The 11,843-nt window shown below is 36.2% G+C and overlaps 1 protein-coding gene and 1 long non-coding RNA gene across 6 annotated transcripts in view; one reads left to right on the forward strand and one right to left on the reverse strand.

The window, feature by feature from the left end:
• LOC104610850 (lysine-specific demethylase JMJ29-like) overlaps positions 1 to 7,960 on the forward strand; it is a 64,341-nt gene extending 56,381 nt beyond the window's left edge. For 3 of the 5 annotated variants that reach the window (XM_088903577.1, XM_010277672.3, XM_010277674.3), the window contains one exon: positions 7,562 to 7,960. In XM_088903577.1, the coding sequence (XP_088759703.1) occupies positions 7,562 to 7,712 (151 nt within the window). In that variant the 3' untranslated portion in view covers positions 7,713 to 7,960. Of the gene's footprint in view, positions 1 to 3,641; positions 3,754 to 7,561 lie in introns of all 5 variants that reach the window. The other 2 variants (XM_010277673.3, XM_088903578.1) reach the window with 2 other exon arrangements.
• A 720-nt stretch (positions 7,961 to 8,680) lies between these two features.
• LOC104610851 (uncharacterized) lies at positions 8,681 to 10,902 on the reverse strand. Its single transcript, XR_737515.3, has 2 exons — positions 9,623 to 10,902; positions 8,681 to 9,514 (listed from the first exon to the last, which is right to left on the reverse strand). It is a non-coding gene; the product is annotated as an uncharacterized LOC104610851 (long non-coding RNA).
• Between the last annotated feature and the right edge of the window lie 941 nt (positions 10,903 to 11,843).

An 11,843-nucleotide genomic window follows, 5' to 3' on the forward strand; every position in this document is an offset into this window, starting at 1 on the left:
AGGGCAATACACTGGTGAAAGTCTATGGCACTGTTTCATCCCTTCTCCTTTAATGATCAGAAGAAAAACAGCCTTTTAAAAAGAAAGGACTGTTCAAAAAGTTGCAGAAAATCAAAAGGCAGCAGTAGAAATCAGGTTTCAAGGAGAGAGAAGAAGAAGAAGAAGGTGGCGACAACTAGGGTTCGTAGAGAGATTTTCGAACATAACCTTCTCTCTTACACCCCTAATTCTATTTCATTAAGTTAAACTTTAATAATTTACAGAGAGGCCCCTAGTTGGGCAGAAAATTAAAAAATATACACAAGAAAGAATAAAGCCCAGATTAAGGCCCATTACAGCAAAGAACATAAAAATAAAAAAGGATAAACAGCCTATGGGCCATTCGGCCCATCTTCTCTACATGATCTATGGAGGAACTGGACAGCAGTAGCAAGCTTCTCATCCATAAATGTCAGGACTTATACAAACTGAATTATGTTGGGAGCAGCTAGGGTAACCCAGGGCCCTCTGGATTGGGAGTAGTTTTGAGAAATGAGGCCGGAGAGGTCATCCTTCTCTACTCTGGCCCATTGGGAGTTGGGAATTTTGTAGCAGAATTGTTAGGTGCCATACAAGGAGTCCTTCTTGCAAAAGAATTGGGTGTGGAACAGTTGCTGATTGAAGGAGACTCTAAGATAGTAGTGGTGTGGCTAAATAATTCAGAGGAGGTTACATGGATTTACAAGAATGAGCTGAAGAAGTATAAATGGCTGACAAGAAATATGTTTGTTACAGTACAGTGGGTGGAAAGATCTGCTAATGCTCTCACTGATATTTTGGCAAAACAAGGGACAAATAGGGAAACATTGTTTTGGGTTTAACTGTTATGTTGTAGTAGCACTCTTGTACTCCTTGTTATAGTTTTTATGTTTCTGTTATTTGGGTTTCATGTATTGTAGAGGCAGCATCTTGTGCCTCCCCAAGGGTCTGTATTTTCCTTCTGATCTTAATGAAATGTAGTTTTATTGATAAAAAAAAAAAAAATCATCCATGAAAATGAGAAAGTACTTGAAGCCATCATAAGAAGTGGCACATTTAGGGCCCATGATATCTGAATGAACTAAAGAAAAAAGGACCCAGAGCTTTATTATTGTATCGGAGAACAAAAGAAACTGCATGTGACTCGAATTCTAAGATGCATGGCCTAACAAAGGAATTAACTATTGCTAAAGAGGAAAAGATGGATGACCCAATTGGCAGTGCCATTGGTAAGGTGTGAGTGATGAATGAAGAGCTCTGTGCATATTACTATCATCAAGATGGTATGGGTGGAATGAGTTAGGTTATTGACAAATAATAAACAAAGGGGAAATTTAGGAACGTATGAAGCACAGATGTTAGTTAAGGTTATAACCTAAAGGAGCCTTACCATCACCAAAAATAAGTAATGGTACCATCAAGAATAGTAATAAGATGGAGTGGTAGACATGGCAGAATACCCACCTGAAAGCCTAGTCATGTATTCTGATACCCCAAAACCATCAATCCAAATTGAAGGATTCGACTGGGAAGGTGCTAAAGTATTCCTCACGAGTAATTGATATGATTTCCTTCCCTATGCCTCCACTTGGGGGGTAGTAGTAGGATCAATTGATGGAATCTGAACACTGGGTAATTCACAACTACTGTTTCATGATGAGCCCACGTGGTGGGTGGGCTCTGTGAATCATAAAAAAGTCAATGGTATGTCAATTGGCCCAATAGTATACTTGTTTCTATCAATGCTATGGAAACTTCTTGGGGACACTTGTTCCATGATCACTTCTGCCATGAACTCCCCCTAACTTCTTTCCAGCACCAGGTTCAATAACATTATTTTGTGGAGCTCATGCTGTGCCTCTAACTGGAGAAGACCTTTGTAAGAGATGGGAATGGCAATGAGGCGGGGCAGAGACGGGGAGCCACTCCCCATCCCTGTCCCCGTCCCCATCCCTGCAGGGATCCCCACTCCCCATGAAGCAAGGATAGTTTGGAGCAGCATTCCCTTTACTGTATGCTGGACTTTGTGTATTGAAAGAAACAAAAGGATTTTTGAAGATAAATCAAAAAATTCTGAAACTCTGGTGGCTATGGTGGGGAATCTAGTAGCAGATTGGGTTTGGGTGCTTCCAGACTTTGATCGAGTTAGTAGGTTAGATTTGGGGGAGAATTTCTGGAATGTACCTGAAATTCAATCATTGTAAATTTCTCAGTTTTGTATCAGTATATGTTGTTTAGGTGTGAGCTGTTTTGATTTGCAAGATAGGTGTCAGATGGACGGTATCTTTCTTTTTTTATTAAATAAAATTCTCATTTTATTCTTCAAAAAAAATCTTTGATGTAGAAAGGACTGATCTTGGCCCAAAAAGGTCAAACCTTGCTGGGTGGAAAGGTATAGGGGTGTCAACAGTATTCAAAAATTCGAATTCGAAAGTAATTGAATCGAAATCAAATACACGTTGATTCGATTCGAGAATTATTCGAATTCAATTATTATAATATAATATAATATATTATTTATAAGTGTCATGGCTTTTTATAAAAGAAAGATACATATCTTAAAAACTCGGCCAAAGTGTCTTAACTTTATGATATTAGATACATTATTATATAAAAACGACAATTAATTACCTCTCCCTTCTATCTCCCATTTTTCATTACCTTGTATCAACTTCTTCCCCTAGCGTCTGGTTTTACTGGTTTTTTCATAAGAGACTTCAAAAATATGAGTAGCATATATTAAAGGCAAATAAGGTCATGTATTGATGAAGCAAAAGAGTGTTACAGTCACAGTTGCAGCTATTATTCATTGATTTTTCGGCATACGGAAAGATTGTAAAAGTCTCTCTCTTCTCTCTCTCTCTCTCCTCCCTCATCTCTCTTGCTTTCTTTCTCTATGTTACCGAAGACTTGTTATTTGTTCTAGATTTTATTAGCTTTTTGTTTTCTTTTTATTTTCCCCCTTGTTCTTTGTCTGTCTTCACCATTCATGGAAACAGGTTTTTCTCCATAGATCGTTAAAAATGAAACAAGGTATTTTCTCCTTTTTCTTCTCTCTCTCTCTCTCCCCTTCCTCATCTCTCTTGCTTTCTCTATGTTACTGAAGACTTGTTATTTGTTCTAGATTTTATTAGTTTTTTGTTTTCTTTTTATTTTTCCCCTTGTTCTTCGTTTGTCTTCATCATTTATAGAAACATGTTTGTTTCCATAGATCATTAAAAGTGAAACAAGATATTTTCTCCTTTCTCTGTAGTTCATTCAAAGGGAATGAGTGCTCGATTGTTTTGTTTCAAGAATTAGGTTTAATCCATCGAATTCGAATTTATCGAATATTCGATTATCTAAGTCGAATTCGAATTCGAATTCAAATTCAGTTTTTACTTTTGAATATCCGTCGAATATCGAACTGAATTCGATTAATCAGTTTTGTAATCGAATTCGAATTCGAATATAACATGACTCAGTTTGAATATTTTTTTCGTTTACATGCCTAGAAAAGATAGGATTTTAAAATTTTAAATCAGCCCATACATGTAGAAATCGAATTTCTAAGAGAACAAATTTCTATCCAAAGATCCATCTAGAATAATCAATATATTTTGATAGAATGTTGCCTGATACAGATGCCATAGGTGCAGCTCCCCAAAGTGGTGGTGTGACATGCCCAAGGAATCAGCCAATATCTCCAAAACTGAAGATGGTGCAGCCCAATATGGAGATCGAACTAGCCAAAATGTGAGAATCGAACTTGGTGTAGATGTGCTATAGTGTGTTGATCGAACTAGGGTTCAATAAAGAATAATCTTAATGATAATCTCTCTCTCAAATCTCCTACATTATAATTTTTATAGAGTTGGAGCCTTAGAGTCCTCTTGGGAGTTTCCAATTAGTTTTGTAACTGATTTAGAAAGCTAGTAATTAAGAAATAATCCTAACCATATTAGGAACTTGAGAGAAAACCCAAAATATCCAACAACTTAACTATCTAGTCAAATTAGATAACTGGCTAGTCAAACTCACATGTGTCAACTTGTCCTTTGACTTGGTCCTTGTATGGCATGGGACCCACTAAGCTCTCAAGTTACACCTCATGGTTTAGGCTCATATGTAAAAGCACATGAGCCGAATCCACTAAGAGTTTCTTAGTGAACTGTCCCAACCCAATTGGGCTTAAATTCCGCCCAACACTTAATTAATAAGTGGGGTTTGGGTTTCAGCCATCCTAAGAACCCAAACCTAATGGTTTAACCCAGTGATTTAAAAGGCGCGCCTAGGCGCACAGGCGAGGCACATTTTAGGGTATGCGCCTCGCCTAGGTCCTAGGCGCAACCCTTTCAAAAGGCACACGCCTTGTGCGCCTGGTGTGAGAACCCCCTATTTGCTAATATTCATTCATTCATTGCAATAAAATATCTTCATAAAAGGCAATGAAAGTTATAAATTCATTAATTTTTGTGTGAGAACTAAGAATTTAACACCTAACATGGACTTGTTTGGGCTTGCCTCGAGGGGCGTGGCACAAAGGCCACTCGTAGAATCAGGAATGTAATATGTTTTACATTACATTAGCTACTTGAAGTAAAGCAATTGGGTGAAAAAAGAGATTAGTGGTTTTACATGCTTGAAAATGTTTTATATGTTTGTTTTTATTTTTAAGTTCTCATTTGAATATGCTTTACATCTTATGTTTATGTATTTTAATTTTAGATAATAGGTTTTTTTTAAAACATTTATTTTAAAATTTAAGTTTGTATTTTTTTATTAATATTATGTTTAATATTTTTTTGAATTGTTGGTATTTTTTTTGAATTTTCTGACATTTTTTTTATTTTTTAGCATTTTTTATTTTTGCACCTTCCTTCTAAAAGGCGCGCGCCTCGCCTTGCGCCTCAGGCGCAAATTTACCTTTGCCTATTTTTGCGCCTTGCGCTTTTAAAACATTGGTTTAACCTCAAAATGATGGCCATTAGGTTTCAACGCAAATAGACACTTGCTCTCTACTAGGGGTGTAACTCGGTTGAGTCAAGCAGAGTACCAGACTTCTTAAACTCAAGGTTGATTCCGAAATAAGACTTGAGCTCAGTCGAGCTTCATGTATTTGGCTCAAACTCAACTCTTCAATACTTGCAAACTACTTGAGCTCAGCTCGACTAAGGTCGATTAGAAATAAATTAATATTAAGTATATTAAGAAGCAAAATATATTAAAAATTATAGATAATTAATATTATAAATACAATAAATAAAAATATATTATGAAATTCAATTATAAACATATTTATTTATATTATGAATAAGTTAATGTCAAAAAATTAATGCCTATTTATATTATAAATGCAACTATATTAAAATATAGTGTTTTATTATGAGTTTGATTAGGTTCATGAGCCAATTGAGATGGGTATTGTGAAGCTCGAACTCAGCTTGACTAACTACTCAAAATGAGTCGATCTCGACTTGAACTCAATTATTGTGAGCCGAATTTGACTATTTAGCTAGTCGAGCCTGGGTAGCTTTCAAGTAGGCTTGGCTTGCTTATTCCCCTACTCTCTTCCTCTCATCCAATAATATCAAAACATTGTCGACATAGAAAGACCTCTTCATTGATTGCAAGATGTAGTGTCATACCCTCTACTCGGATTGGATCTCATGATTGAAACCACCTTTTTATTAAATGAACTATTTATGAATATAAATTCATTTTGCAAATTGATTTCAAAACAAGTTGAAATCCAATACTAAAAAGTTTAGTCTTCTATTAAGGAGTGTAATCCAAGATGTTCTTTTTGTCTAACAAATTGGTTGATCATGTCACTATGATCACTCATTCAATTACTATTCCAAACTATTACAATATACCTTGTTGAGATATCAATGGTTCGCATATCAAATGCAACTCAGTTCAATACTCGGTGTGGTATCATTATCAAGTTAGTGCAACTTTCCAATTTTTTCCTATCTATCTCAAAGGTCTAGGGTATAACTATAAATGGTCCCAAGTGTTTCATTGAACACCTATTCATTGTACTTAGGTCCAATCCGAGCAGTTGAGACAGATTGCTCCACCATTTCAGTAGTACAAGAGTGTTAGACATAAGTCCCCATGTTTATCAAATGGCCAAAAACAGTTTAAGCTAACACAAGTCTTATAAATGTCCAATTTAAGGGGTTATTCACAGAAGACATACCATAACGCACATCAAATAATAACGTCCTGATTTCTGATTGGTGTCGAGGGCATACGATGTCTAAGAATTGAGACTCGGTTTTTTGAATGAAAATCGTAACTATAAACTTGAAATCTACAACTGTTGATTGCTAATATATAGAAGATAATTGACAATGAATTGAGGCTTCAGATATGTTCTGATGCCTTAACTGATTGGTCTCCTTTGTAATAAATCAGAAAATAGAGAAAGAGGAAGACACTAGACAGCATGAGAAAAGAGTAAATCAGCATGTGTATATCACTAATTAAAGTAATTTAAAATTATGTTCCTGTTTAATGAAAATTAAGGGCTTGTGGGTCCTTATTAGATGAACGCAAATGTCCAAACTACCCTTTTGCCCATACGCTTGGAATATCTCTGAACAGCTCGATTTGGGTGGAATGTTTTCTATGGGTAACAGAAATAGTTGGAGAAAAAAAATATACACAGTTTATTGGCCCCATAAGTACACTAGCATTTTTAAAGAATTGCCATGGTGCACCAGGACGCATAAAGCAACAGATCTGTACATTAGCATTTTTAAAACAAGGTTCTATCCAATAACCTCTTGAAGACCTCTTCTCCTCCCAAGTAAAATAAAACCAAGCTGCTTGACCAATTAAGCCATAGATCAGCTCACCAGCAACAGCTGAGACAAAAATTTTGTTAGAAAGCCACAGCAGACTTGCTTTCTCATCCCAACTAAAAGTCTGTAACCTTGTATATTGGGACACGTTGAATCTATCTCCACATAAAGTGGCAGAGTTAGAAGAACAGAGCTGTTTCAGTCATTCAGTGTCAAAAGTTTTTGCAAGATTAAAAGGAGGTTTATTTGGGAAGGGACCTAGGAAGGTGAAGAAAACTAAATTAACTCCTAAGAAAAATAAAGAGGTGGCTGCTCAAAAGATTGCAGGAAGTGGGAAACAGAGTCGATCTGAAGGTATTTAAGGTGATGGCCGGTGTTAGTGTGACATTGAAGTTGGGGAATTGGGTGGGCATTTGATCTTTTATTCGGGCAGAAAATTGTAGTTGTTTTAATTGGACTTGGAAGTGGTGATTTTTTGCTGTCTTTGATTTCTGCAGGGGGGGGCTCTTGGTTGGAAGCGTGAGTGTGTATGAAAAGTTGTTTGTTCTTTTGTATTTCTCCTCTCGGTTACCACTGCTCACCTTTCTTGTTTAGAAAAGATGCGTCTTGAGAAGCTTTATTGGCAATTGTCATCCTTCACGATTAATTTTTGGGATAGATCTTGATTGTCCTTTCATCATGCGTAGTACTATCCATTGTAATGGAGTGAAGAATAATTTATATTCCCATCTGTTTGTGTTAATCTTCAGGCCCAAGTCAACTAATGAAGACCAGAAGCTTATGAAGACTGAAGAGCTATTCAACTCAGACCCACGTCAACCATTGCCATCCCCAGCTCCATCTGCTTCACTCCCTTTGGAGCAAGTTGATTGCGCTGATGAACCAAGCTGTCAAAACTGAACCTGTAATGTAATTGAAGATTATCATCTTTAGATGTCCTAAACTTGGCCTTTGTGGAGCTGTTATTTGCATGCATTATTACAGGCAGTTTTTTGTTGCTTCTGGATGTTCGTCCTTCGCCTTTTTGAAGACAGCGACTGATTTTTTGCAACATCTATTTGCCGCTTGCAAACAAAAGGGTGTTGTGTTAATTTTAATGTTTTTATCAAAATGGCATATATAAAAGTGTCGTGTATATCCATTATCTATCTGTGCGTCTATTCATACCATTGAGTGAATATATCTCATTAGCCTTTCTTCATGCCTGCGCAAATGTTGTTTGTACATCCAACTTTCAATGCCGATGTTGATCTATTGGTCTATGACCAGTATTTTTGGTTTTCTTAAGAAAATAGGCGGTTCCTCTTTAGTCTTTACTATTCAGTTCACCTCTTCATTATATTCCACCTGTGCGGCCTTATCTTCCACTGTATGTGTTAACCATCTTCGAGTAATTGTCCAGCATGGGGCTGTTCTGTTTTTTTTTTTTTTTTTATTGCTTTCGGAAAATACCACATCAGTAAGAAAACAAAAACAGGTCGGTTAGAGGTGTTTTGTCAAAACTAAGTTACAGCATTGTCAGTTGATTCGAAGTTCAAAATATTAGTATCCGGTGTATTGTTTAAGGTAGGAAATGGGTGTGTTATCACAATGTCTCATGCACCATTGGGACTTGTTTCTAATGCATAGATACCTTGCGGACAAGGTTCATTAAAAGCAATTTTAAGAAACATTTCAGTTTATGGTGGAAATTAAGATACTTAGATAAGCTATACTTAGATGTGCTAGGAAAAAAATCAATTAAATCTAAAAAGTATGTTACTAACATTGAATTTGGGATGACTATAAATAAGTATTTATACATCTTTAATTGTTCATATGAAAATATGTTTGGGCAATGTCGAGAGTTGATGGAAGAACTAAAAATATGCATACATATATTAATGCTTAGAAATTAATATAATTTATGTTCAACTACTTAACATTTATAATAGGGTAAATTACAATGACCCCCCTGTACTTTGTTTTATGACAAAGATCACCCTGTACTATGACTCTGAGACAAAAATCCCCTTCGTTAGCTTTTCCTTGAAATTTGCCATTACAATATTTTTTAATCTCCATACTACCCTTGCAGACAATTGAGAGAAAAACAATGTTCATCTTCTCCGATTCAAGGTACACTAACAATAGAGGCAGTAATCCACATTTCTCTCTCTCCCCCGATCTCTCTTCTTCCTCTATAGGGAATGCTCCAAAACCCAAATGCAGCAAATTCTACAGAGTCTTGTTCTCTCCTTTTCCCCAAATTTTAACAGCTATTCCTTCAAATCCCTCCCCCAGAGGCTTCTTATTGTGCGAATCGAGATCCTTCGTGATGATTTTACAACTTCAATCTCTGAACAATGGCCTGGTGGATACAGTCCCCTGAGATACGCATAAAGAGCATATGTGTTGGGCTCATTCAAGCTACTCCAGAACTTCACCAAATCCCCTAAGCTCCTAAAACAGATTTCCGCAAAATACACAATCTTAGTTGCAACAATAAACACCGATAAAATCAAAATCCCATTTTCTATTTCCATTCAAACTCTATCTCCTCATCACAAGATTTGTGACAGTGAGAAAGAAACACACTTCCCAAAAAATTTGTGTTTTATAATTCATAAAATCTAAACGAGATTCAGATAGCAGAAACCAAATGTTCTGGGCTTATTGTATTCGTGGCAGGTCGTGATGATAGCTCACAAACGGTTCGATCCCTGCCAACACGTACAAGCCTTTGTTACAGACGATAAGAGGAACACAGTAGGAGATCGATAAGAGGAACACAATACTAGTGATGCCGCAGGCACAGAGAGCGAGCATACCTGGCCTGGTGGAGGCCCCTGGAGGAATCAAAGTTGTTGGCTTCGCTGTTCTGCGGGTGGTAGAAGAAGCAACGACCCTGACGATTTTGAATGTTACTGCTATTGCCGCTGCAGATGTTGCGTCTATCGCCCAAGTGAACGAAATCAAAATTAAATTCCAAACAAAGATGGAGAGAGAGAGAGAGAGGGAGAGAGAGAGGCCGGTGGTGGATTCTTCGCCGCTGAGTTCGAATCCTCCGCTGCAATCAGTTGCAGCGGTGGAAGTCGGTGACGGGTTTGAAAGCGGAGGCGGCGGTGGAAGTGGAGGAGGAGGGGTTGCTCTTCCGGTGGCTATAGGGGAGGAGAGAAAAGGGAGATCGACAAGTTTTCTACCTATCAGAATAAGCCATGTTCGCGCCTAGGCGCTCAATCTCCATGACACTGATATTTAGCTGGAGTGCTACGCAGCCCAGACCGGATCCAGGAAAGGTTAAGTTTTGCCGGAGACTCGACAATTTCGCGCGGGACGAAGTGATTCACTCCTGTAAACATGTGAAGGACAAAACTGGATATGATGCTGAGGAAAAATACAGAGACGCGATGAACAAAGTGAGGGGAAAATACTGTAAAGGTAGAGAACAGTAGCGGCGATAATCCCCGATCTCTTTTTCTCTCCCCTTAGCGCCGCTGCTGTTCGTGTATCCTAAGGTTCGGAAGATGAACAGTGTTTTTCTTATCGCGGAGATTTAAAAATATTGTAACGGAAAATTTTAAAGAAAGTTAACGGAAGGGGGGTTTTTGTCTCACGGTCATTAGCATAAGGGAGTCTTTGTAATTTACCCTTTATAAATAGATAAAATTTTATGATCGTTTAATAAAAATCTTGACAGAGATGGACTTTGAAGAGAAAAATAATTGAACAAGTTAGAAACAATGAAATGAAAACGAGGTGAAACACGGTGTAGTTGTATACTTGTAGCCTTGCAACTTTAAAACTCAAATTTGAAACATGGAAATGCAGCCCACATGTAGATGTCTTGTTGGTCCATTCAATCCGTCCAAATTGACTTTAGACTGGACAGGGCCCAATCCAAAACCGGTCCATTGGCACCTTTATGTGCAGGTGATTTTGCTAGCCCAACACAAGAGATTGTATAGAGATAGTGACCTTATCTTCGAGCAATGAAGATATTGAAGCTGAAGTCAATCCCTTGATAGCTCACAAACCTGTGTAGTAGTTAGTGGATGCATGTCTCGATATTGTTGTTCAAGGTCAGAGTGAAGAAGATGGTACCGTGACTACGTTTAGCAAAGTTTTGTTATAGATCATTTTGTGTATATACTAGTAATTGTGTGTGTGCTCCACGCAACCAAATTCAGATGATGATAATGATAGTAATTATGTATTCTAAATTTTTTTATGAACTTTATGCATTTTTTATTTTTGTTTTTGTTATTAGTCGGATGTAAATTGCAGAGTCCAAATCCAATTACATGAATACCTCTTTCAAATATGTGATAATCGGATCAAGGTGTGGTCTCAAGTATCATAAACAGGCCTACCACTTGGCTAGACTCTTTTATTGTAATGTTTTATCTTTATTGTGTATATTTTTTTGTTCGTTTATAAAAAAAATATAAGATTTAAATAAAGGGAATTGAATGAGGTGAAAGGTAGTAGTCCAATTTACAATTTAAACGTAACAATTAAATAGAGACTAAATTCTAAAATGAGTATTTTAGAAAAAATAAAGTTCCACAAGTTTATTCATATTTTAATAGTAGTCTAAATATATAATTATAGATGTATTCAAATTTTCTAGAATTTTTTTGTATTTCTCTATGCAAAAAAAAATTCTGATATACCACACTTACTTTTTGTTTAATATGGTAAATATAAGATATTATACATGTTCCTAAATGCTTTTTTTTTGCAAAATTTATGTATTTTTATATTTCATTAATTTGTATTATTTATTTATGGCATTAAAAGTTAGCACATTTGACCCAAAAGTTGACTTTTGATCTTCGCCAAATAGTAAAATAATTTCAATTTTGGTTGGTTCTAAATTATGTATTTCATTTTCATTGTCAATAAAAATAATTCATGTTTATTAAACTTATTTTTTAATTTTATTAATAAAAATACTATAAATGTGTAGTCTAATTTTTTATACTTTTTTTTTAATTTCTATATGTATTTCTATTTTAAAAATTTTATTACCTAACTATGACTTCATAG

This window comes from Nelumbo nucifera, chromosome 4 (genome assembly GCF_055504915.1).
Source record: "Nelumbo nucifera cultivar China Antique chromosome 4, China Antique-T2T, whole genome shotgun sequence".
NCBI lineage: Eukaryota > Viridiplantae > Streptophyta > Magnoliopsida > Proteales > Nelumbonaceae > Nelumbo > Nelumbo nucifera.